Source organism: Saccostrea cucullata, unplaced genomic scaffold, assembly GCF_032062105.1.
Source record: "Saccostrea cucullata isolate Sc308-1 unplaced genomic scaffold, CSIRO_AGI_Scuc_v1 ctg939, whole genome shotgun sequence".
Classification (NCBI taxonomy): domain Eukaryota; kingdom Metazoa; phylum Mollusca; class Bivalvia; order Ostreida; family Ostreidae; genus Saccostrea; species Saccostrea cuccullata.
The window spans coordinates 80,956-108,431 of record NW_026925621.1 but is presented as its reverse complement, the minus strand read 5'-3'; the positions used below and the strand labels follow the sequence as shown (position 1 = coordinate 108,431).

Here is a 27,476-nt window from a genome sequence, read left to right as displayed (position 1 = left end):
TAAGGAATTGATCCGTACGTCGCGGATTCGAATCCCACTGTGGGACGTGGTGACCAGTCCGTCGGATGAGACCGTATAAACTGAGGTTCCGTGTCGCAGTAGGAGCTGGCACGAAAAAGATCCTGGTCCAGAGCGCCGGGTATAGGACAAAATTTGTAGCTCTCCACCGTCAAGTGGTGGCGTCTCAATATGAGTGAAAAATTATTAAGAGGGACGTTAAACAACATACAATTAATCAATCAATCTTCACGCCGCAGGTTCGAATCCCACTGTCGGAATTGGAGGCTGATCCTTATTGGCCGTATAACGTGAGATCCCAATGTCACAGTAGGTGCTGACAAAAGTCAAATTTTCAATCGCCTGTAAAATGTTTATTCATTATTGAACGAATCTCTAATGTTGCAGATAACAACACTTTTGTAACGAAATATCTAAAAGAAAATTTTTTAATTTTTATCTATTTGACTTAATCAAAATTCTGGTACAACATGAATATTTTGACTTAAGCTTAAGATGTTTCGTGATATCGGGGTTATGTCTTGCACTGGGAGACACATTTTGTATCAGAATACACAGGGGGTCCGATTACACGGTATTAAAAAAACATAGGAAAAAACAGTAGAATAAGAATTTTAGTATGAATAGGAATTCATAATGAAACGGATTGCAAGGTGTCGAATCAGACAGATGACGGAGTAGACAGGTGACGGTGTAGACAGGTGACGGATTAGACAGTTTTCACTGTATTTTTTTTTTCCTTTTCCTAGGTCGGAGATTTAAATTTTATTGTAATGCATTTCAAAGTTTTTTCTTTCAAGATAGCTTTTGGAGAGAAAATTTATGAAACATTAAAAACCTCCTCCATTGGTCCTCGTCCTGAAGGAAGGGGGATTTCCTGCTAGATTTCTGTCGCCGTCTTAAGAGTGACTTAATGTGTAATGGAAGAATTATGAATTAAATACTTCATTGAAAGCTTTCTTGTGTTAATCAAAAATACAGAAAAATCATACACATGTATTAAAAAAAATACAACCACCACATTGAAAAGGGGGTAAAGGACAGGGCTTTTGTTTGCTGTTGTTGATTTTGGCAGGGTTAGCCTCTAGTTTGCACTTTTATTCCTATATACTATTTATGTGAATTCTTTGTTGAAATTTAATATGAGTTAATTGTTTTGATAAAGATTTTCTATCAAGGACAAAACTTAACTTTAAGTTGAACGACACTTCACTCCGCTGTATAATGCGCTAGATCAAAAGATGAATAACTCTTCATGAAAAATGTCTATAGAACATATGATAAGCAATAAACGTGTCCGTCAATTTTTTGGAGGGGGATTGCCCTACATTGTAAAGGATTCGTCCAAATTGCACTACATTGTAAAGGATTCGTCCAAATATCCAGATTTTTTATCAACTTCTTTTCATTTCTAAAATAGTTCAAAGAAGAAAAAAAAAATTTTTAAAGGGAACTTCAACGATGTCGTTTAAAATCAGCATTTTGTAAATTCTATAGTTGTTATAATGACCCGCTTATTAGAATAAATCCTATCTCTGTGTCGTATTTTTGATGACTTGTTCATACTAATTTCGTTAGGCCATTGTTTTTAAACTAAATACTGACTACGGAATGTTTTATCTATCTGATCAATACATTGGATTCACAGCGAGTGTCACCGGTCAGCAGGGGAGCTTACTCCTCCTAGGCACCTGATCCCACCCCTGAAATCTGGACACGGGTCTGTCATCCTCACCATGCCAGGGTTCCTGGGTCAGCCTGTTAATTGCGGTAGTATTGTGAGGCTGGGGGCTGTATAACTGTTTATGCCTTATCTTCGTTCATTTTTGTGTGTTTCATCAGTGCAAAATTTGGCAATATTTCACGTGTTTTACAACGATGCAAGTTTTTAAATGATATAAAAATCAAATAAATTGCGTAAGCGGGTTATGTTAATTTTTTTTTCATTAAGTTTGTCAATAGCTGGGGTCTACACCCCGACCGTTCATTCCAGTAACAACAAACAAAGAAAGACATTTTTATTGTTATATTTATATCTGTTTATTATCATTTTAAAAGCAGGATATAAAAAGATTAATTATTGTGTTAATGATGCTGTTACGTCTTTGTACGTTTCATTGATGGAACGGCCACTGATTTAATGAAACTTTCACAGAATGATACATATTGCCTAATGTAGTTTATGCAGGGATTTGATCGCATATATTTTTTTTCCAGAAATAACATGAAGAAATTATATTCATATGCGGATGTAAATATTTTTGTGTGTGTTTCATCAATGCAAAATTTGGCAATATTTCACGTGCTTTACAACGATGCAAGTTTTTTAAATGATATAAACGTCGGAATCAAATTGAAATTGGGGTAAAGGGGGTCTTAATCAACAAAAAAGTCAATTTTCAATATCTTTCATTAAGTTTGTCTTTAAAAAAAGAGGGACTACACCCGGAACCCCTGTTAAAATCCCTACGCCTGTAATAAACTGAACGGAATTTTTACATTTTGTTTTAGTTACTTACTGAAATGCTTTGAATCGTCAAATGGGAAGCAACTCTTATAACTTCAAAACAATTCCTTTTCTTTTAACTTCACTATAAATGGTAAATTCTGCCCAAGACTCTTCCGAATGATGGATTAACATAGAGAGGAAGAATTCATAGCTCTATTAGAGCGAATAAACAATTTTAGTAAAATATTGAAAATCTAAGAATGTCTTGGTGCGACTTAATAGTAGGGATTGAGCCTGAACCGCGACTGGAAACTGTCCGTATTGTGGTAGCAATAAGTAAAATACAAAGAAATTATTATAGCATAGCTTGCGGGGCAAAATTGGACAAAAAGACACCTTAATTTGGCAAGTCTATAAAGAAATATAATATAGACATTTATGTCATTAAGAGTTATCTCTTATCAGAGTATTAATGAATCTTAATATACAATAACACATACTAACAAAAACGGAAGAGTAGGATAGTGAAAACCTAGACTCAAACTTCATTTCTTTCTTTTCAGAAAGACTAAAAACTAACATACAAACAAACAAAATTAAATTAAAATGTATTTGTATACTTCTCATGGACAAAATTTTACCAATCTTGAAAATGAAATTGATTTTAAACTTTTATATTCTTAAATCACATTTATTTAACTCACAAAAAATTTATCAAGAGTTGAATTTCTGTAGTAGTTTAAAGTACTCCGATCCTCGGCCAGGAAGAATAACTCTTTATTCTATAATTTTATTTAAAATGAGGCTTGAAAAATAAATCTATTCATGGAACAATTTTCATTTTATACCTCTCAGTGTGCTTCAAGGTCCTTTGAAGTTCTCAAATCGATCTTAGAAAAAAATAAAATTTTTATCCCTTTTTATAAAAGTATATTAGAATTATATATTTAATTGAAGTTCTTTTTATCTAACGATATTTACCAATGCTTATATACAAATGACACGAAATCAGAAGTGATTTATGGTGTTTAAAATCTCTATATATATGCATCGTAAAATGATCGAATTAAACAACAGATGCATCGTCTCAAGCCACGGTCCGGAGTCCGCATATAGCTACAGAATGGGAGAGGATCGTATATCTTGGCCGTGGTTTGCGATGATGGGATAGCTGATACAAACTAACAATTGTCAAAAAATTTAAAAATAACAATTGGGGTCATGTTTTAATGAATAAAATGAAAAAAATCACTGCGTAGTTTTTCATTTTTATTCAAAGTTGCACAAAAATTTAATTTGAAGTGAAAAGATATTTGTATAGAATAACAACTTGGATAATTTCAGAAGGGTAGACTATTGAACGTCACAGAAGGTTTACAATTTCTTTGTATACCACATATTATTTGCCTCATTTGCAATAAAATTAGGCCAAAAAATATATTCCAATCCAGGCATTCATTTTTTGTTTGTATCATGTCTTTTTTAAATACTATATATAAAATTGTACAATTTCTTCAAAAGCCTATCAGTGGATACGTATAAATTTCATTTCTAAAATGTGTTTTTGATCAAATTTGAAATGGAAAACGCTGTAATCTTGGGAGATATTTGAAATAAATCATACACACTGTATGATTTACAGAATGATTTGTCTGTTCATAAGAACTCTACTCTAGATACTAAAATCAAACTTTTATAAACTTGGAGCAATAATAAGCATTTTACAGGTCTTGCTTGCCCATCTCCTTAACTAGGTTTTTATCAAACAGAATTCAAATATTCTTTACACCACCCTCTAAATTTTAGCATAGCTGAGTCTGAAAAATCAATGTACTAAGTCATTCATTTTGCTTAAGACGATCTTTCTTATACATAATGACTTTTTAAAAAAAAATTTTACTGTGAGATTCCTGCTAATTTTGAAACTTAGCTACCATTATCCTGTGTTGAGTAGTCTTATAATCCTGCATGTAATAATAATAACTGCTACAAATCAGCCTCCAGACACTTTCTGTCATAGGAAAACTGCTTTTTAACTTTGATCTAATTCTATAGAATAATATTTTTTTGCCCACAGGTATTTTCTGCAATGACCTATACGAGTTATCTCCCATGCACAATAAAATAATGAAAATAAAATACTGAATATATATAATTTTGTTTTATTGTTTGTATTTTTTTCTTGATTTTATACAAAACATTAATACCTGGTAATCAGGTAAAATAAACCATTCTCCAACAAAGCATTATACAGCTGTTAAATGTACAATGGTGTCTGACTGACTACAGGTGTGAATGCTGGCTCACTGTGTTTATAGCAGTCATTTATAATCAGTCAAATATAATGTAAGTATTCATAAAAACGCACCAGTTCAAAGTGTTGCATCATCAAAATGGAGAAATATTACATAATGATTAAAAATATATACATTTTTTGATCATTATACTTCAGACATAAATTCCTATCAAAAATAATCCAATAGAACTACATATTATTCAATTAGCATTGTTCAAGATTTGCAGATTTTTCTATGAGACTTTCTAAACTTCTTATTCTTATTGTTAATTTTAAAATGAATGATCTAGATCTTGTGAATATAAAAAGAAAATGCCATCACAAAATTCTACCAGAGTTGGACGCAAGTTTATAAAGGCACTATATAGCAATAGGTGGGGCGAATATCTATTCATATATTTTTATCATAAATACACAAAAATATATTGGCTATTTCAAAATGCACCAAAATTTACTTTACAGATAAGTCATCATATCACATAACTCTCAATTTCCCATCTCCAAAATGTACTAGGTCACAATCAGTTTCTTTTACTAACAGTCAGTAGTGATTTTAAGTTAGAAGAAAAAAGGATGCTCCAAAGTAGCACCATATAAGGCTAATTCTTCCTTCAAAGATAAAAAGAACTCTGTGTAAAATATATAAAAATGATAATTATTTAACACTTTTCCCAATCCCCACCCCTGTTTAAAGAAGTCCTTACCTAACACTACTGCTAGCTTCTCAATAAATAAAATAACTGCATATCTGTTTCTTTTTCATTCACATTAGGGATATTTTTGACCATGGAGCATGGTGCAAAAAAAGACGTAACCTGAGAGAAATAGGCAGAAAGTATAGATTGCATAGGTTTGTCTATATCAACAGTTTCAGACACCGTTTTGGTAAAGGCAAGATTTATATATGAGTCACAATAATAACTTGGACATTTCTCACTCTGAACAAAATAAATGGGACCAAAAAACTATATTTCTAAAAAAAAAAAGGGGGAGGGGAAGAAAAAGAAGTCTCCGTATAAATCATTCCAGACAGGAGTTTCCACATAACAAGTAATCTGCATTTCCCCCCAAAAAATTATTTCTTTTCCGCAATGTTACAAAAAAGAGAATTTCCATTTTCCCCCAATACTTTTAGGATAGCAGTTTGAATGGAAATGAGAAAATTTCAAATGCCAAAATCTAAATTTTAAGTAGGGATCAATTTGCAAAAAAAAAAAAAATGATCTGCCATAATTACCAGTTGTGTGGTATATTGGAGTTAATATGAATAGATAACAGGATTTTATACAGTGAACAAAAAATTCCAAACATGCAATGTACACACTTAACAAATGCCTATAAATGACCAACAGACATACAGATGGGACATCATGCATAGTTGAACGGGGAGAAATACTCAAATAATGGTGAATAATTCTACATCAATGTTTGTAAATGTGTAAGGTTTGAATGCCACATTGACAATGTACAAATGCAGTAATATACAACTGAGATCAACAAAAACAATAAAAAGATCCTCTCTCTAAATTTACAACAGCACCTCCCCAACATACTAAATAATGAATTCTCCCTAATCAATGCTCTCTACTGGAGAAATTCTTCTCTGGTTTTTTCTTACACTAAAGTAAAATTCTTATACTTCTTAACTCCCTTTGTAAAAAATGTCTACTCATTACCCAAAAATACCATCACATGCCCCCATCTGCACTACAACCTTAGACATTTAACAACCTAAAACAGTCGCAGTCAAAATATGTAAAAATCTTAACAAAGATATTCTCAACCATTTCATCATAAAATTTAAAACTTCCTCATTAAAAAAAGTTATTGTAAAAAAAAAAATCAACAGTGAAGCATAAACTAACAGCTGACTTTAAAACAGTCACTTAAATTTCTTCATTCAAAACAGTATGTTCATTATCCATAATGTATTTTATTCAAAATTCTGAAAGGCAGCTTTGACCTTCCCTCACACCAGACTCTCTCTCTCTCCCTCTCTCTCTAATACACTGACACAGTCTTTGATTGGCATGGAAGAATTATGATAATAGAAGCCCTACAGAATGGTTAATATTTACAATTCTCAATAGATCATTAGTTTACATCTCATAATTAACCATTTGATACACTAATTTTTCATTTAAAATATACATGTGTATATATATGTATGTACATATCGTAACCAAAATTTTGCCTACAATTCGGCATTACATTGGATTGGTACTATACTTATGAAAAACATTACAAAATAAAAACAATGCCAAGTGTTGGTTTTGCAATAACATCCTAGATTTAAGTCCATTATTCATTAATCAGTAAAAAGTAGGTGTAAATGCATTCTGATGGTCAGACTGTGAAAGAGTGATGTTTACAAAGACAACAAAACAATATTTTAAGCTTATTAGCTTTCACAATCTTAGTAAAATGAAAGGGGTGAAAAGTTCACTTGTCAACAAATGTTTTGTTTTTTTCTGTGTGTGGATGTATCAATGAATATTGAGAAAATAAAATATTTGGCATTTCTTTTTGTGTGATATATTTATATACATGCTTTAATGATGAAGGAAAAAATCCTAAAAACACAGCCAGTAAATTGTTCACTCATTAAGGCTGGGTTTAAGGTGTTGAAATAATGACGGAATTTGTAATCCATTATTTTTTTTTAAAAAAAAAATCAACTGTAAAATCAGAGTTAAAACAGCAATATAGCAATGATTTCATTTACCTTCTAAATAATAAATAAATTTGCATATGTATAAAAATAGAAAATTTACGAGAGACGTGACATGAGAGCCTTCGTCAGACAGCAGTAGTTAACGTCACCGATAGCAGTATAGGAGCTGCCTAATGTGATGTGTGAAGTGGGCGTGTCTGAATTCACCCAATCAACTGGAAGAACAGTGGGGGTGTGGCACATTCTGTAGGTGACTTCCCTTGTGGCACTAGATGCTGAGGCTACTTAAAGCATTGGGGGGGTGGGGGTGGGGGGCTAGTCTTTCACCAGGCGGTATATGTGATGCTGGGCACCATGTTCACTGGTGGAGACTTCAAACACATACGATATGCACATTAACGTTTCCTGTGTGTCACGATTACTGACAACCTAAAAAGTAAACAACGTAAAAATCAATTCAGGGCTTTTGATTATATTTCTGTAAAAAAATAACTCATTGAGCGTTATTAATCCAAATTTAAGCAAGATAGTTCTCTTAAACTTGCATTGCAGATTTTTAAGATGAAGTATGAAGATAAAATTGCATAGGATCTTTAAATAATTCTGACAGAACAAAAAAAAAAAAAAACAGAAAAAATCTACAAAAAATTTAGTCCAGTCTCAAATTTTAGACACTGGTTCCAAGATCATTCACAACAAACTGTAGACATACTTTTTTCCATGTGGTATTAATTTATGCTGTGTACGCGGTCACAAATTTTCCGCGGAAATTTGTTTGTCCACGCCTTCTTAATATAAATGTAAGGCACAAAGTGACAGTCTAGGAAATCCGCGTAATTTTCTTCACGCGGATTAAAGAGAAATGTAGATTACGTGGAATTATGACCCCTAAAAAAGTACGTCTACAGTTATTTTACAGACTTTTTATAATTTTTTTCCCAGCATGCTGCTTGATTATTTACCTGTAGAATGGTGAAATTTTCTAGCACACTGTTCATCATGTATTTTTCTGGTAGATGTTTAAGTTTATGTATAAAGTTGATCATGTATTCACACATCGGTGATCTATTTATCCTGTACACGTATCGACCATTCTCGTACCGGGGAAACTCAGTCTGAAATCAAATATCACAATTATCTGTAACGGCAAAAAGTGACCCACTTTATAAAAGAAAATAGGTGACCCATCTATAAGAAATTATACTTTCCAATTTAATTTTTTCCCCATAAAGATTTTGTGAACAAATGATCTGTAAATTTAAATAAATTCTTACTTTTGGGTAAAAGATCTCATTCATTTAATTAAAATGTTTTGCTAGTTCCTAAATGTGCATTACAAAAAGGTTTGCTTGCTTTCTGATCAATTTAATATTTCGTGAACCCCATTCTCCCTTTTTTTTTTAAAAATCAAATCTGTTGACGTACCTCCACTTTTTCCACGACTTGTTTTCCAAATGAACACACCTTGGTGGAACAAGTTATTGCCATATTTTCATTGCTCTCATACCTGTAAGTCACATTTCACAAACATTAAAAGGAGGAGGAATTACACAATTACACAAACCCTAGCTAAAATAGCAATGTTATTCAGTTTGTTTGAAGTAAAGGGTTATAATAATGCAAAGGCATGAAACAATTGTTCACCTATAAAACCTCAATTTTTCATGCTTTTGAAAATTAACAAGAAGTCTTTTGAAGGTTTACTGGTCCTCTAAACTAGTTCTCCGTCCCAATACTTACTGACTTGTGACGCCGTAAAACGTTCCCGTCTCGTCCTGAACATTTGTGTTTATATCTGCCTAAAAATCAAACAATGAAAACGTTTATTTCTTTCTTTTTATACCTCAATAAGGATAGGTTTAAGTTTGTTCATATTATGAATGCCAAGTAAAATAAAAATCAGCTTTCAAGAATGAAGCTAAAATACTTTATGTCTATTACATCTTTCTTGTATATTAAGCAGAATAATTTAGAGAAAATTTAATTATTCCCCGCCCTACGGTTTCTGAACTCACCCAGAACTTGACGAGGAAAAACGCCGATTGCGGCCCTTTGTCATACAACTCCTTTAACCCGCCCTTCTTCTCCGGAAATTTGTCGTAAATTTGCCGGATATCAACTGCCTAAAAATTAAAAGTACACCTTTAGATTCCTTATTTTGGTACCTTGTAAGCACAGCTGTTTTAATCCAACAAGAATTGTACATCTCATCTAGTACAAAGTGGATGATAAGCAAAGTTAGATATTACAGACATAGTAAATTAACATATTTTCAGGTTAAATTTATAACACAGTAATAAAGTAGTCATACACAATGTTTATAAACATGCAATTATGAATCAGAATCAATATGTATCACTAATCATCACATTTCAAGACTTAATCCTAACCCGTAATTATAATATTTCATATGAATTACAAGAGAAATGAACGCACCTCTAGCAGGGGGTCTGAGTAGCTTGCATTGGACCCAATGTGGACAAACAGGTGCTTGTGAAACTGAAACAAAGAAAAAAAACATTGTAAAATGTAAACACACACCAGTAATATAAACTGATAACAGACGCTAGGACTCTATCACCTGGTTCTAAGCTTTCATTTTTCTCTCCCCAAGGAATCATTTACATTTTATTTGATTCATTTACCAGTCATTTTTTGTCTGAATTTCTTATCATTTTTCACTTCATCTGAAATAGATCTTGTTGTAAAATTTGATCTGCTAGGTCAAGGCAATGATAGTCTGATAAACGCAAAACGTAACAACTTTAGGATAAAATTGATCCTGATTTTATACATCTCTTTCCAAGTTAATTATTTATCATGTTTTGGCTGATATTAAAATATAGTTGTGAATTCATACATGGATTCACCCCAGGTAATTATCAGTAAGGTACAACCAATCAAAGATGGGCCGCGATCAATGAGAAATCAATACACCACAGTAGTAATAGGTCTCTTTATTCTAACTTAATATCTCTTGAATGACTTGACCTTTAGAGAATGAGAAGAAACGATGGCTGTGTGATGTCAGACAGTTTACTCGCTGTTAGCCCTGAGTCAGGCTAAATCTAACATTGGTTACAGTAACACTCGCTGTTAGCCCTGAGTCAGGCTAAATCTAACATTGGTTACAGTAACACTCGCTGTTAGCCCTGAGTTAGGCTAAATCTAACATTGGTTACTACTTGATTCTCCAAACTTAATTGATAAAAACCTTCAGTGTATTGCCAGTGAGATAAATTTATCTGTGGAAAACAGATCATTAAATATAGATCAGAACTCTATTTTACCCTCAATATATATTTCTTGGTTTATGATTTTAAATATGAATAATAATAAGTCATTCATGTGATTTAATGTTAGCATACTAAATTACTTATAAAAAATCAGTATTAACATTGGTTACAGTAATTTTTTGGACTTTAATGTTCTACTGATTAAAATTATAAAAAACTTCAGATGTGAGATAAATTTATCCAGATCAGTAAATATAGATCAGAACTCTATTTTACCCTCAATATATATTTCTAAATTTATTTCTAACACCATGTGATTTAATGTTAGCATACTGAATTACTTACAAAAAATCAGTATTCTAGAATTTTTTAATCTAATTAAAATTAGATGTTTGATCCACTCGCATACTCGCTACACTAACACCTAACAACATCCCATAACAGGTCACGTCAGAGGTCAAATTCTAGACTTATATTCACTTCAACAAATATACCAAGATCTTGCAGGCGACTATTTGATTGGTTGATAGAATTTGACCTCTGATGTGACCCTCTACGGGATGTTGTTAGATGTTAGTGAAGCAAGAATGCAAGTGGAAACCAACATCTAAATTTAATTAAATTGAAAATTTTTGGACTTAATTGAACTTTTTTAAAATGAAGTCTTAATCTCGACAAGAAGAACATTGTCTATAAATGCTTTATGATGTTTCAATAATATAGAACGTAATCTTGTGATGCTGCTTCATTTCTTGACTGCTACATATACTTACAGTATCTGGGTCTCTGGTTTGTTCTAAGAAAGCCGAGAACTCCACAAGACGAAGTTTGGGGCCGGCAATGGAGCGTCCCTGCCAAGCAGGGGGCATTGACTCGTTCATAGATGACGGGGGCTTCACATCTGTGTTGTAGTTACCAAACTGGGGTTTCACACTGAAAAAAGGTACAAGGGAAGAAAGAATTAGACATTATAAATGTCTGTGAATTGCATATAGGACTTTTAAAACCAATAATTCCAGAATACATCAAGGATGTGGAAAATGAAAATTTTTTTTAGAAGATCAATTACAATTACTTACTCTTCTTGGGGCCCCATGTTGTTTTGCCAAAACTAAAAAACAGATTAAAATGTTAGAAATGAACATAAATTACTATGATTTTAATCTTTTTCAATATGAATTTATCAATAGATTCTGTATATCACTGAGTTTCTGGCTAGTAATGGTTATAGCAGTGCTTTAATTTTTTTTCCTCCAAATTTCAAAATAAGATTTCTTTTTTGGTAAAATTAAAGATTGTCAATGCTAAATGGACTGGAAAATCCTACCAAGTAACAAAAGACTTAGCATAACAACAACCCTATCCAATCAAGTTTTAAAATAGATGGACTGAAACTAAAAAAAAAGGACCTGATTCAATGACTTTTCTACCAAAACTAAGCTGACATTGGTAGAAAAGAAATGTGAATGGGTCAGATTTCAAATTTGACACCTTGGCCTTCTAGGGGGTAAGGAAGCCTGCTTACCTGAGACCCACTGGGCCCCCCAGGGTAGGACGGTCGAACACTGCCCATGTTGGGCACGGGCAGGCCCTGGGCGAGGGCCTTATTATGGATAGCACTAGCGGAGACGATCTGGGCGGAGGACATCGAGGCCATACTCTGGAGAGCCTTGTCTTTGGCGGCCTGATCCTGCATCGGGATGGACTGGAGAAAAAATCAGAAAAATTACAAACAACTGGTCAGAAATCCAAATTATAAATAACTGGTCAGAAATAAAAATTATAAGAAAACCTGGTCAGAAATAAATATTACAAATCACTGGTCAGAAATAAAAATTATTAGAAAACCTAGACAGAAATTATAAAAAGGTATCGTGTTAATTTCTTTGTGAAATCATGAAATAATTTAGCAAGATAGGAATTAGTGCAAAATAAAGAACAATTTCAATTAATTAAACTAAAACTGAATTGGTCTACTTTTTAAAATTATGCATCCATCATACTTCAAACAGGTCTGTCATAAACGAAGGTATACTGTTAACTATCTGATTTGTCAAAAGCAAAGGTGTACACAGGCTGAATTGAATTTAGACATAAAGTACACAATCATCAAATCTGCCTTTCAATCTTTTATTATTTTAGTTTATTTTTCTTGTTAAATTGATTTTCCAATTGAGGCTCATAAAAAAAAAGAAAACTACCGTAATCATTATAGGATCTTTATAATCCTTGTTATTTTCCCTCCAAAATAAAAATTCTGTTTATTATGGATTAAAGTCTCTCCCCCCCCCTTTTTTTTTAACATGAAAGAACAATGTTTTTTTCCCAAATTTTACTCAGTTAAAAATGCTGTTTATAATTTTTTCTGTAGTTTATCTGCAGTTGATCATTTCCTCTAGATCAAAACCAATCTTAAAATCTAGAATAGTTATATGATTCATCCCATGCAGAATTGTGACAGGGCTGTTTACACCAAATGGCCACGGACATTTGATTTGCAAATTCTAAAATTCTATATATATCTAAATCAAATCAAATTTTCTTTTTAATATGCACAATGTGGGGGTATTTTGAGAAGAGCTTTTTGTATAAATCATGTCTATTGTCAGTACATGTTTAGCATAAAATTAGTCACCAATGGAGAAATGAGCCAGGTCTTCTTACTGAAAAGTGTCAGAAGTGAACATCTTCATTCCACTGTCTTAAAGAGATTCAGACAGAGATTTTACTTCATTTATTAAACCAGGGACTAAAACCATGTGCTTTTTATCCCATTCTTAAGACAGGTTCATAATTAAAGCAACTCCACACATAGTGAGTGAGTCTTATAACAGGAGGACAGTTTACAAACAGAAGTTCAATCATCCACATCCATAACAGTTCAGAGCTTACACACCTGTGTGTTTTTTTTTTGAAAACTTAGAAAAAAATACAAAAATAAATTCCACATGTGAAGAGATTTGGGTTTTATCTCTGAACCTGCGTTATCTAGTACACTGATAAACAAACACTTCCTTCATTATTCAGGCCTAACCTAACACTGTGCACAGATTCCTAGAAAATACCTCTTATACTCCCCTAGGAATAGTTTTATTTAGAAAAAAAAATTGGATTCTCTGCACAAATTTGGTAGCCAAGTCAAGTATTTGCCCATCTCAATTATGAGTCATTACTTTGTCTTTTCTGTGAAATCCTGTTTCGATTTTTATGTTTTTATCTCCCTAAGCCCTTCTTTTGAAGCACCCTGGACTATGGAGACAATAAGTATCCGTGTTTCTTGACTTCTCTAAATCTTTGATGGGGATATGGGTGGTGGTCACTTCTCATTGTCTGCCAACATTACTTCTAAAATGGACCAGACTTTGGGTGGTAGATAGACTTCTTGAATGAAGTTGAATCTTAAGTTGTGCCTTTCCAGCAGGCCAGAGATGGCCCTACTTTTGAGTGGGGACTTGTTTACCTTAAGTTGTGCCTGAATTTCTTTGGCTTTCCGGCGGGCCAGGACTTGTATGTGACTGGACACCTGTTTCCTTGTCCGGGTTTTTCCCGTTCTCAGTTTGATATATCGGGCAATCAGCTCATTACGACCTGGAATTAAACAATAGCCATGTGTACATTAAGATTTGCATGCTAATTCAGTAATAGCTCATCAGAGATAATTCTATTTTAAAATCGTCTTCAACCAGTACCTGTTATGTCAGCTAAAGCTTTCTACATATATACATTCATGCATACTTTTTCTTCATAGATCTTTCATTAATTTAAAATAAGTCAATATATAATAAAATTAAGTAATATACAAAATGTTATGAAACATCAATTCTATATTCTCTTACTGATGTCTACAAATAGTAAACTTGTGATTTGGTTTGTTTAGTGTTTATACTTGGTCATTCATGAAATCCATATACAAAGTCAACTTCACACTTTTCTTGGGTACAAATTTCATATCAAAAAAAAAAAAAAAAAAAACAACCAAAGAAGCAAAAATTATATCTTATAATTATATCCTATTTCTCTATATTTTGATATTTCATAACATCACAATATTTTTTTGGAACTTTGTATAACCATGTAAACATAAACTAATATGAAATGTTTTCCTAGTCAGAGTGACCCCCTCGCTCTCCCCAAACACACACATCTCCTCCCAAATCTGTATCAAAATCTACACAAAATCTTCATTGCTGATTGATCTCAGGTGAGCAGGACACCTGTCTGCTTGACAATAAAGATAAGTTTGTTACTGATTGTAACTTCTTATAAAGCCCCGACAGCTCGGTCTGATTGACACCCCCAATAGCCGCTATCTGCTCCCTTAGATTGCCGCAGACCACTCTCGCACCCTCCTGCTGCCTAGGTAGATTTATTTACTTTGATATTAATTTTCTGTCTGACTGACAAACTTGTGTCCCAAGTGCCGGCTCTGTGAGTTTGATAAGTACTGATAATAACCATGGGTAGCTCTACTGGATTCAGGCATCTACCTGAGGCAGAGCAACAGTGGCATGGGACTCTGGGGGTTATAGGAGATTCCCGGGGTGGGGGTGGGGGGTTATAGAAGATTCCCTAGGGAAGCCCTCTATGCTGATCTGTCCTCACAACATCAAAATTCCTGGCTTCTCATGCTATACCCCATCCCACCCTCCTCTCTCTTTTTTATGAGTAATGCTTACTGCTTTATCTCGCTTAAATCCATTTCAGATTGCTTCTGCCTAGAATCAATTTCCAAACAATTAAACACTGTGTCCAGAAAATCTTACTTCCCTATCCCCTGAAATTTAACTTGGTTGTAAAGTGGACTTAAATGGCCTTTTACTACAATATTATTACAATATGTATCATGTCAAGTTAAGTCAATCCTCATAAGAATTACACAACAGCTATTGACTAGTAAGAAGGTATGTTTCATAACTTTTTCTTTGTCATTCTCAGGGTCCACTGCCCATTTCTGGTCTGTTATTTGGTCAGTGCCCCTGTATTGGTCACCTTTTTAACTGGTCAGTGTCTACTAGTTCTCTTGGACTGCAAGGATTTGTTGAGAAAGGTTAATCATCTAATGACAAAGGAACTCCTGCAACTGACCACCCCTCCATCCTAGACATCTCCCCTGATCTTTATATGACCATCCGTCTCAATAAGACCATTAGTCTCAATAACAATGCTCTGTACCCAAGCATTAAGGGGACTGTTACATCTGCCGGGCACCAAAAAATGAGATGAAACCTAGAGTAAAACGAGAGAACTGGCTCTACACTAAACAGAAACACATCAGGTGTTCTTTATCGCGGTGCGGATCAGTCAATCTTTCCCTCTGTTTATTTTCGAGGTATTCTTTACACACAGACGTTCTATGCTTTGCGTCTTTTGTATGTATGTATATTTAGTTACACACGTAACATCAGGCCGAGGGCTATTATGAAAACTCTACAAGACAGGTATACCTGCTAACAAACAGGTTAGCTGATTACAGGTAGAATTACGACCTGTGCTATCACTCCTACAAGTAGACAATACACCTCTGTATTAGCGTGCCCTAGTTTTTTTTCGTTCTGTGGTGTGTTCTTTAGAGCTTTTTAACCAGGTTGTAAGGTAAACTTTTGGCAGAGCCCCAACACTTGATCTATTTGCATACTGTCAGAGGGGTTTTTACATGGGGGGCCTGAGGGGGAACGGATCGGTTTTACCAACCCCGCTGAGGGAAGCATTAACTGGGACCGCTGGGATATTTATTTTTGTGGCATATTCAAAGAACTGGACAGTCTGAATTAAGTGTATTTGCTCTGCTCTTGAAATGAATAAACTTTTGGTAAACAGTTGTATGGAGATCTCGTTTACTGGGTCCTAATTTAGGTACCAGGAATTAGTCATCGTTTATACGTACACCTTGGCATTGAGTGATGACTCATCTGCATTAGAAAAAAACGAGGCACTTTATTTCTTACGTGGCTTCCTCTACCTGTCTATTGTCCCTGTGTCTTACGAAAATCTGGAAACTTGAAGAGTTCTATTTCAACAGGACTAAACAATAAAACTCAAAATATCCGCTAAGATTTGTAACACTGGCAAAGAAAATGTCTGAAACATAGCGTTTTATGTTCTCAGTTAAGAACATAAGATAGATAAAGATAGCATAGAAGTACATCTATTTGAATACAAATTTCAAGAGGTGGGCTGATTTTTTTTAATTTTCAAAATATTGTGTAATAAACAAGCCAAACAGATCGAGTTAGGACTGAAAATATTTTACAATCATTACACTAATAATTCAGTTACTATATCTCTTGTAATAGTGAGTGAAGCAATGAAGGAAATTAATTAAAATCTGGAGAGTACTTTTATCTGTATAACAGGAGGAGAGATGGCTATCTTATCAGCTGATCTGAGTTTTATACAAAGCCAGCCTGTGTAGAGATCTCCCTGATCTGGGTATCACCCCCAGGTCAAACCACATACAGTACTTCTATAACAAGTGCCCCCTCTTTACCAATAAACATGGCCTTTGTTGTCGCCTGGTCTCCGAGTGTTGATAAAACGGGAAACTTCATCTAAAGTCAGTCAACCTATCACAGCTAAATCTCTATACCTCTTCTGTATCACTTGCTCAGGTTAGTCAGGTATGACCCCCCTAACATTATCCCCACCTGAACAAAAACCTCAATTACTGGTCAAGAAAAAGGAGGGGATCAGATTCACCCCTCTGAACTGTAAATGCAAACTCAGCAGATTTGGGTTAAAAATGTAAAAAAAAAAAAATTAAAAAAGAAGCTTAGATCCAAAGAAGAGAAAAGCAGTGGATAGAGAGAATGGAGCAGAGATATTAAGGACAATCTCTTTATCAATGCCTAATTAACCCAGCTGTCCCCCGGGATCAGGGGGAGGGATAGTAATGATTGAATCGCTGTCAGATGTTTCACATACTCAGCATATCTTGCTGTATAGCTCACAGCTGATGGTTGACATTTCATTCCCTGATCAATTTGACCCCTGTGACATCAATATTTGATTTACTGTGTCATCAGAAATAACTTTCCTTTTTCTCCTGCATTCTTATAAAGAGACTGGCAGTGACAGTATAAAAATTTATGTCTAATTCCAGAAGGTTTCTTGCATACCTTTGCCATTTTTCACATGAATATCCAATTAATGTCTCTACTTCATAATTATCCCCCCTCCCCCCCCCCCAAAAAAAAAAAAATAATTGAAAATCAAAATAAATTTATAAATCTTACATCCCTAAAATACACAGAACAGTAGCTACCACCTGAGAGAGAAGCCCAAGCAAGGCTGGTCATCTCTCTATCTCACCTGAAAAGGTCGGGCTAATAGACGGAAATGACCTACCATATTGACGCATTAAGCAATCAGGAGAAAATACAGGCTGTCAAATGTGATTTACTGCATTACGCCTTACCATCAAAATCTAATTATTGGACAGAACTAAGAGTACGAACGTAACAATGAGTTCTACCTGGTATCGACTTCCCTTAACTTTTGAATTGTCAGTATTAAAAAGTGACCTAGTAATTCCTGTGTATTCCAAAGATGACACTTTAACAGAAAATTTATTACTGTGTCTGTATTTCTATATGATCAATCCCCCCAACCCCAAAAATTTGTATTATCGCAGACTTGACTGTATTCGCAAAAGTTTTTACATAAACTCCTAATCATAGAAGTTTCAAACATTTGTTTCCGGACTATTGAAGAGTTTGTTAACTTTGAATTCTTGTTCAAATATCTTTTCAAAACAACTTTCTGAACTCTGATCCCTAACCCCTGGTCTGCTTAACTGAACCTCTTTGTTCAAATACAACAGAAGAGTAGAGCATTACCCCTCCCCCCTTTTATACTGGTACTTTCTCACTTGGTTATTAACCCTCCGACTCCGTTATATCTTTTTTTCCTCTCTCCCTCCTCCCTTTTTTCTCTCTCTCTGAAATTCTTCCCTACACTTGTAAATTTCTCTCTCCACAGTGCCCACCTTTTATAACATCTTGACCCCCTCTCAATTTTGATAACTCCCTTACTTACCGTACATCTTTCCCTCATCTGAGAGGATAATTTTCCGCCGCCCACAAGGGGGGTATATAGCAAGGGCCTCCTGGAAGCTTTGTTCAATGTCTGGACTCCACACCCCTTCTGCATCATTTGATAGGTCGTCGTTATTGTTTGTTTCTGGGCTATCGGGGTCGTCTTTGGGGAGGGGGTCTGCCCCCAGATTCTCATTGCTCCACGCGGAAGACATCCACACCCCTCACCTGTAAAACACAGGTAAAGGTATAAATATTAACCCGTAAAACACAGGTAAAGGTATAAATATTAACCTGTAAAACACAGGTAAAGGTATAAATATATTAACCTGTAAAACACAGGTAAAGGTATAAATATATTAACCTGTAAAACACAGGTAAAGGTATAAATATTAACCTGTAAAACACAGGTAAAGGTATAAATATTAACCCGTAAAACACAGGTAAAGGTATAAATATATTAACCTGTAAAACACAGGTAAAGGTATAAATATATTAACCTGTAAAACACAGGTAAAGGTATAAATATTAACCTGTAAAACACAGGTAAAAGTATAAAAATTAAATAATTACAGGTAAAACAAGAAAAGTAAAAGTTGTGTTAATATAGGAGTGCAGTAAGGACCCAACATTACTTGTGAAACCCAACTTCTCCTTTTTAATTAATTAATAAACTGTTTGAAGCCAGTGAGAAAAAAAATATTGTAAGCAACTGACCATAATACTTGTAGGGCTTTAGTGAGATAACCACACAAGAAACTAACTCTTTCCAAATAATACAAACTTACTCTAAACAAAATTAATACTTTCTTTTTTGACATCTTTTAAAATTAATCTAATTTTAAAGTGCATGCAAAAAATGACAGTATATAATAGGTAGCTCATGTAAAGCCTAATGTGATTTTTCCATGCAATTTTTCAACTTATGTTTTCTCTGCTAAAAAGTTAAATTAATTATTCACTGTCTTGGAAAATGGGTAGACCTTGATATGAGAATAGTGTAATATATATTTTTTTTCATTTTACTGTACACCTGTGACGGTTTGGAGATTTATCAAGATGTCCCCACACAAAAGAACTTGAGGTTTACTCGTGTGACCCCTATGTTATCTGTAAAAACAAATCATTGATCAAAAAGTCCTTGCTTCACTGCTTTGTTTAGTAAATAATTAGGTGGTCATTAACAAAACAATTATACAATTAGGTTTGTGAGGGGAGTATTTGTCTTGAATCCATTTAAACAAAATTAATGTCTAAGTTAAATGGCCCATTACATCATCTTCTTAAGTTCTATAATTAACAGAAAAGATTTAAAATAACAAACAAAACCAAGTTAAAAGTAAATGACAAAACCGTTCATCTCAATGTAAAATGAAGTTTTGCAGAAGACAATAAATAATTGATTTCAAGTTTGGGGTTTTAAAATTTATTTAAAAAAAAAATCAAAATGTATTCCCTTAACAACTGTTTTGTTTTAACAAGCAAAATGTAAGGTGACACACAATTTTCAGTGTACACAGTGTGCTATTCATTGCTTTACTATAAACCGGACATACCAATCTCAAAACCTCTCCAGATTTCAAGTGTCTCTGCCCCGTATTTTGTCAAGTACGTTATAAAACACATTTTTCCTCTGTTTTCCCTGTACCCTCCAACATGAACGCATGTATACATGATGTAAAAAAAAATCATACATTCACATTCATAACTCATATGCTGTATGAAGTCGAAACAATTCTGTTATCTCATTTACTCAATTTTTTGTCCCTCTAAAAACAGGTACGGTAAAATAAAACCTCTGCTGGAGAAAACCTAGATCCTTTATTAGATAGAAAAGATCATATCCCAAATCATGTTTCTGCAGGACAGTTGTCATAATACGCCTCACAAACATGCGACCATTGTAAACACAGAGACAAAATGTCATAACAAATTCAAAACACCTTGATTAATCAGCTGATCGCAATCCATAACTAAAACATCAGCATATGGACAGAAAGTATCTCCTATGAAAATGGAATAAGAGAATAAAACGGCTTTACAAAGTCCTGCTCTGAATTCCTGCACACCGACTTGTCGGCCCGACTGGCATACCTCCATTGCTACACCTCCTGATCTGCATTCAGCGGTCGGCCATTTGAGTCGTTCACGGGACTCTACCTTTCAGATTTGGGTCACGTTCGTTCTCCCGAATATTCAAATTTTGAGTAAAATATTCCATAAACATCGCAATATATCTGACTATCCAATTCAACCGATTCTTTGGAAAGTGCCAAGACATCTCAGGTGAACTTTATAGAGGCCGGAAGTTATGCGAAGAAGTATGACAACTATTCCAGAGATGCCAAGCTTTTCACGACATTTCAGCCATGCCGCGCATAGACCGGAGGTTCTCGGCCGAATATGACAGAAAATTCACTGTAACAAGCATACACTTACCTTTTAAAGTTTAATCCAGATGTTGTTAAGAACTTATTTGAAAAAATTAAAATTAAAAACTCAAAAAAGACTCACTTCGAGGTATGCGAGGAATGGCACAAAGAATCTGGACAACGTACTGACTTACTGCGCATTCACCTTGCGCATGGGCGGAGCTTAGACGGGCAGTACGAAAAAAGGATCAGAGATTGTTTACAAAACATGAAATATATATTACAAACATATCTATTTCATAAAATAACCCATTTTATTCATAAAAACATTGTACCCGATATAACATTTTAAAAATAATACCAATTTAGGATATATATCAGATTTCAGGTTTCTCCGTGTACAGCGAGCACGTGATTTCAGATTCTCCCAAAGGTAAAGGCATTCGTGCTTGGACACTTGAAGCGGGGGCTTTTGTTTTCCTGCGTAACAGGTAATTAGTACTCAAACGCGGGAAATTGAAATGCATATTTAAAAGTTTTCTTTTAGTTTGTTTTGTTTTGTTGAGATGAAGTATAAAGAGGAAAATTCTATTGATTGAAAAACCTTGTGAGGTTCCAATTTACATACTTTGACTCCTCTTATATCTAATGACAAACTCGTACAAATAAAAATAATGCTTGGTTTCTATTTTAGTTTTGCGAAGTGTATACCATTTTGGATGGAAAGGACACGGCGTGCGACGTGCCTGTAGTAATATGATGTTTGTGTAGAGGGGGGTGGGGTCTCAAGTTGTCGGAGAATTTGAAGGCGGATCATTTTAATTCTCCCCATCAACTTGAACTTCTCAAAGGAGAGCAGGAAATGGGGGTAGATGAAGGAAATTTATCAACAAAATATACATAGGTGAAAGTACACGAGTTTATATTTAAGTTCTGACGGAATAATCTTAAAAAAGGACAACAGTTAAAAGCAATTAATACGGTTTTATTGAATTACGAGCACATTTCCAATCTTCTTTGGTGTGATATTAAAGAATTAACACTAGGGAAATATCAAAACTTTTCATTGTTAACTAAATATAAGTACTGTCCATTTAAAAGTTTAAACTGTATTTATTATCTAGACTTAAAGAACAAACCTGTAGGAGTTAAAATAATAAAGGAATTACCTTTTGAATAAACTGACCAGCCATTCACAAAGCATGTTTTGTACTTTCTTTAATTTAATTTTTATTGGAATTAAAACTTGAGATAAGAAGGTTTGGTGCACCGTAAGATCGAACAAAAATAATTGACAGTTTGACATAAACACGAACACAGAGTATTATGCGTGAAAAGAAAAAAAAATCAAAATTTTAAACCAGCACTGTGAACTGATGACGGAGATATTAATATAAAAGCATATAGAGATCTTCCTTTTCTTGTCTTCAATTTTTCGGTCACGGTCAGCTTTGCCTTGACATAGAAAAAAATGATCTGTCTTTGATTATATTATTATTTTTATAAACATTTGGCGAAAACATACTGAAAATGGTTAGCACAAGCAGCTTTGTTTAAAAATGTACTGTAATTAAATTTTATCTTTAGAAAATCGCTTCATTGATACATATTATATATGTGTAACTTGAAACTAATCAATGTGTTAACTACATTTATAAAGCACTATATATTGTAAAAATATGTGTAATCAGTCAAGGACCTGGGACACGAAATCCAGTGTGTGTTGTGTGCAGTGTGTGTGAGGGGGAGGGGGAAGAGGGGTGGAGGTGGGTGGGTTCTTTGTTGAATTAATTTTCATATTTATTACAGAAAAATGGTTGCATATAATTTACAACATTAACCGCAGATTACCACGATTACGTACGCAGTCTGATGGAAGATCGTGCAGTGATATCACACAACAACAGTCAATATTTTCCTGTCAGCATTTCAGATCGTCCGTCACTTTTTAACAAGATCTGGGAACCTCTGGCTATTGGGAACACCAGCCATCTCACACTTCAAACGGCTTCTCTACCAGAAAGGCCACATATAACAACCATTGACAGATTGTCAATTCAAGTTCAGAGCATCCCGGGGATATAAATCAAATCTTATGTCAAAATGCCGCCAGATATCACGATAATCCGGATTTCATTGAGCATTAAAATATATTTGCGAAAATAAAAATTTTTGTGGCTAGAAGGGGGGGGGGGTGTACAAAAATTTCGAAATGGTGCAAGTCAGCTTGTACAAAACTAAGTAGGAGCACTGCTACTGCGAATTCGGGGACAATGTGATATACGAGATCCACATTAGAACAACACGGGCAGAGAACCAGAGCCCTATACTTCACACCCTCCTCCACAAAACAAACCCTGAGAGGCTGTCCTTATCACCCTCCCGTTTGTACAGGGAAGTCTACAATAATATTTTCAGTAAGGAAACTACACACAAGATGACGAGTTCTAAGCTTTGTTTGAGAGGAGTTTATCTTTGAAATTAATGTTCCGTGGATTCTTGGCCAGCTCTGACGGGGCTCTAATGATGATTGGAGGAATTACACGCATTCTTCGGATCAGATTCCCCCTGTTTTAATTAACTAGCCGAAAACACCGAGGGAAAGAGAGCCACCCCCCGCCCGTTAATGTGGCGTTTATCCTTCACCGGCAAAAAAATCTGCATGTCAGTCATTCCTAGAACGAACGTCTCCCCCAAAAGTACAGAGGGGCATAATGGAATTGGTTTCTTCGTGCTAGGAATTAACTGAGAAAGAGCACTGACCTGCTTCTGTATTATGCGAGTTTTTTTTTTAATGGGAAGGGGGGGGTTGTCGGTAAAATTAAAAGCACGATATAATCTGAATAAAATAATTTATTAAATAATTATTCTTATAAATAAATCTTCTTCCATTTTCTTTAATATTGCGATCGCCTTCGAAACGTTATGCTGTAAAATGAAACCATGTGTTAAAGACACGTCTCTGTGGACAGATGCAATAACAAGAACAATATGAGGTAGTTGTATACTGACTGTGGCAATACAGGAGCGGATCCACGCAATAGCGGCTGGGAAAGGAATCAAGTCATCCCTAATAAATACTTATACATCTGAATAAAAAATTATCGTCCTTTTTTTCAGGGATGGGGAATGCATGGGCCCCTAACACCCCCCCCCCCCCAAAAAAAAAAAAACCACAAAACAAAACGAAAATTTTTTATCCACCAATGGTAACTCTGACTTCCATAACTTTCCACTGTAGTATTCTTGTTTCTTTTCTGACTTTGACTCTAGATTTCTTTCTTTTTTTTTTTTTTCAGATACCGGGTTCAAGGATGGATCCCCTTAAGAAAATGCATTGAATTCTACATAAATAATTTATTTCTTGAAAAATAAAAAAAAACCAATTTTAGCTAATAAATAAGATAATTGCTCCCTATGTAAAATCATCCACCACGGGCAGAAAACTCTTGTTCAAACCTGCTTCCTATATTTCAGTATGTTTCCGTGGTATAATCATGAATTCAAATGCTGTTGAGGTAACACAAAAAATACCAACATGATGGTTTGTATGCCTCAACAAACTTCCACATTTAACGTTCAGAACATGATAAAATAGGAAACGCTGTGACTTTATTATTTGCTTTTATTAATATACATGATCTACACTTGGCTTTGAAAGACTATTTAAATAAGGTTACAGTAGCACCATTAATAATACAAAAACAAAAGTCAATGTTTGACACATATCAAATCAAAACACATGTGATGAATACGTAATCAAGTCAAATAGCAAATATTGACCGAAAAATTCCATTTTTTGAACATCTTATCATGGTGTAACATTCTAAAAGAAAAAAAATCTTAGAAAAAATCAAAATGATGTGCAAACAATATTTCGATGCCAGTAAAAATTAATTTTTTTTCTTTTAAAGAATGAGGAACAATATCCTGAAGTTTAAGTCCTTTTGCACTCTACATCTACTCTAACATAATTTTCCTCCTTACTGCATTTTACAGACAAAAATACTGGTCGAACATTGTTACTCGGTAAACACTGGTGTGTCCAAAAACTTGGGTCGATATTGCATGTGCTTAAAGTTACAGCACAACTTACTTAAGGTGGCAGATACTTTATGTGTGCACTTAAGGTGGCAGATTCTTTGTGTGTGCACTTGATGTAATTTTGCTTCTTGCATCCCACACATCTACCCAGGGAACTGATATACCAAAGAAAAATTTGATAAAATACATGTGTATGGAAATCACTGCATTAATCATTAACTCTTTTCCCCCTGTTGCCACCATTTGACGCACTTGCTATTTCCCTAGAGTGTTTATCTGGCTGCCCCCTGAAGCCATTTTGACTGACTTGAATTGACTGACCATTACATTTAGAACATGCTAATTAAGTACCTAAACATCATCAAAGTGTCACATATTATATATCAATGTTTGGGGAATGGATTGAACTTTAATATTGTCATATAATTTTTTAAGAATAATTAATCTACAATTAACAATATATAGGTGAAACCAGGTAAAATGAATTTTTCACTACTAATCTTCATATTATCCCTTCTATGAGAGAAATTTTCTATAAAATATACCAGTAAACTTTAAATATAACACCAAACCAATTAAAAGGCTCATTATTTTTTTGTTTAATTAATATTAATTAAGATAGATTAATAATAATAGGTAATTATCTTAGAATTGAGCCAACTAAACTTCACAATCATTTCAAGCAGGCATGTTTATAAATATTTTATATATTTAGTTGACCACTTCTTGCAAAAGTCTTGGGGAAAATAAATTAATACATGTTTTTATCTAAACCAATGCCCTGATGAAAAAAATGCTGAAAGTAGATTATTTAGTACTCATAAAAAGCATGGGAAATCTGTGGCAGCCATTGTTGTTCTTGTTAAAGATTCTATGATGTTCTTCCTCTAATTTTCATTGTAAAATTTTATTTCTATTGAATTCAACTTTAGAACTGATGTAAAAACATTGTGAATGCTAATACAATCCAAGGTATGTTACATAAAATGCAATATTAAGGCTGAATTTTGCTTGTGACAAGGCCCAATATCTTCTTGTAAACAGACTGGGTGCCATTGTTTTCACACAGGTAAATCTCAAGTGAATTCACACCAAGCTGTGACTTCACTAATTAAAGTAACATTACCTAATGTGTAATACACATGATTGGCTATCATTTAGAGCTGAATTTATTTAGAAACAGGGGAAATCACCGAGCTAATTTAGGGTTGTTGTGTGTATGCGTCAAATGGTGGCATCAGGGAAATGGGGCATAGCGTCAAATGGTGGCATCAGGGGGTAAAGGATGTAATGCATTAGGGGGAAAAGAGTTAACGATAATCTTCACATCACGCAGCCATTTTAAAGAGATGTCTGCCACATTTGTAATGCCATGTCATTTACAATAACTGTGTGATTCATTTCAGCTAGGAGCTATAACAGCTATTTTTCTGCAATTGCAGTAATTGAAAATAGAAATTAACTTATAACAGGAACTTAACTTGCAGCCACGTTTAAAAATTGGCAGCATTTAGACAGGATTAGAAAACGCACTTGATAAAATGATTAAAGTAAAACTAACTTAATTACGGCAATGTACTAGGAGGCACCAAACTGCAGCATGATGTGTAAACAGACCTAACTACAGTAACATTAACAGAACAATATGGTAAACAATGACTGGCAGTTATAAGGAAATGTGGGAACTCTGTCGTATAAATGCCTCCTGTAATTGTTACGATTCCTCAGAAATTAACAAAGCTTCGTTTGTTTATATGCATTTTCAGTTTCTTGGCACATTTTGTCTGTGATTTCAGCAACAGTAAATTTGGCTTCTATTTTTTGTTATTAAAAATCCTTCAAGTAAAATATACAAAACACAAAAGAACAAATACATAGGATAATATAATACACACTAACATAGGTAGATCTGAAACAAACTTCAAGTGCAGATCAAACCAGATAAAGGGGATCTAATAAATGAAATCTATGGGGGATCTAAGAATTCCACTCAGGATACTAAAAAACAATATTTTTAGGCAAGTAAAAATAATCAAGTTAGGATTTTAGGGGGATGGAGTGGGGTTTTTTTTTACTACATGGTATTCCACACTTTAGAAAAGCAAGGGTTGAAAACTGGGGCCAAAAAGATCTTCTGTATATTTTTTTTTAGGGGTGGGGGGGGGGGATTTGGAGGACAAGGGGTGAGCAGATTGTAAGCATTATTATAACATAGTGTACAAAGATTCATTAACAATGATTCATTTGACTTTTTTTTGAAATGGAGTTCAGTTATTTTATCGAGGGTAAAGCACCCACTTGACCTGGATTAAGCAAGTCAATCTATTATAATTCAATCACACAACTGACCCTGT

General features: G+C 34.2%; 1 protein-coding gene across 1 annotated transcript in view; it reads right to left on the bottom strand.

Annotated features, from left to right (window-relative positions):
• Positions 1 to 4,613: 4,613 nt before the first annotated feature.
• LOC134269364 (uncharacterized) overlaps positions 4,614 to 27,476 on the bottom strand; it is a 50,702-nt gene continuing 27,839 nt past the window's right edge. The window contains exons 14-23 of the mRNA XM_062751561.1: positions 14,134 to 14,261; positions 12,199 to 12,378; positions 11,753 to 11,784; positions 11,447 to 11,606; positions 9,874 to 9,936; positions 9,453 to 9,560; positions 9,178 to 9,236; positions 8,863 to 8,944; positions 8,400 to 8,552; positions 4,614 to 7,866 (exon numbers count right to left, since the gene is read on the bottom strand). Coding sequence (XP_062607545.1) covers positions 7,753 to 7,866; positions 8,400 to 8,552; positions 8,863 to 8,944; positions 9,178 to 9,236; positions 9,453 to 9,560; positions 9,874 to 9,936; positions 11,447 to 11,606; positions 11,753 to 11,784; positions 12,199 to 12,378; positions 14,134 to 14,261 — 1,079 coding nt within the window. The 3' untranslated portion in view covers positions 4,614 to 7,752. The remainder of the gene's footprint in view (positions 7,867 to 8,399; positions 8,553 to 8,862; positions 8,945 to 9,177; positions 9,237 to 9,452; positions 9,561 to 9,873; positions 9,937 to 11,446; positions 11,607 to 11,752; positions 11,785 to 12,198; positions 12,379 to 14,133; positions 14,262 to 27,476) is intronic.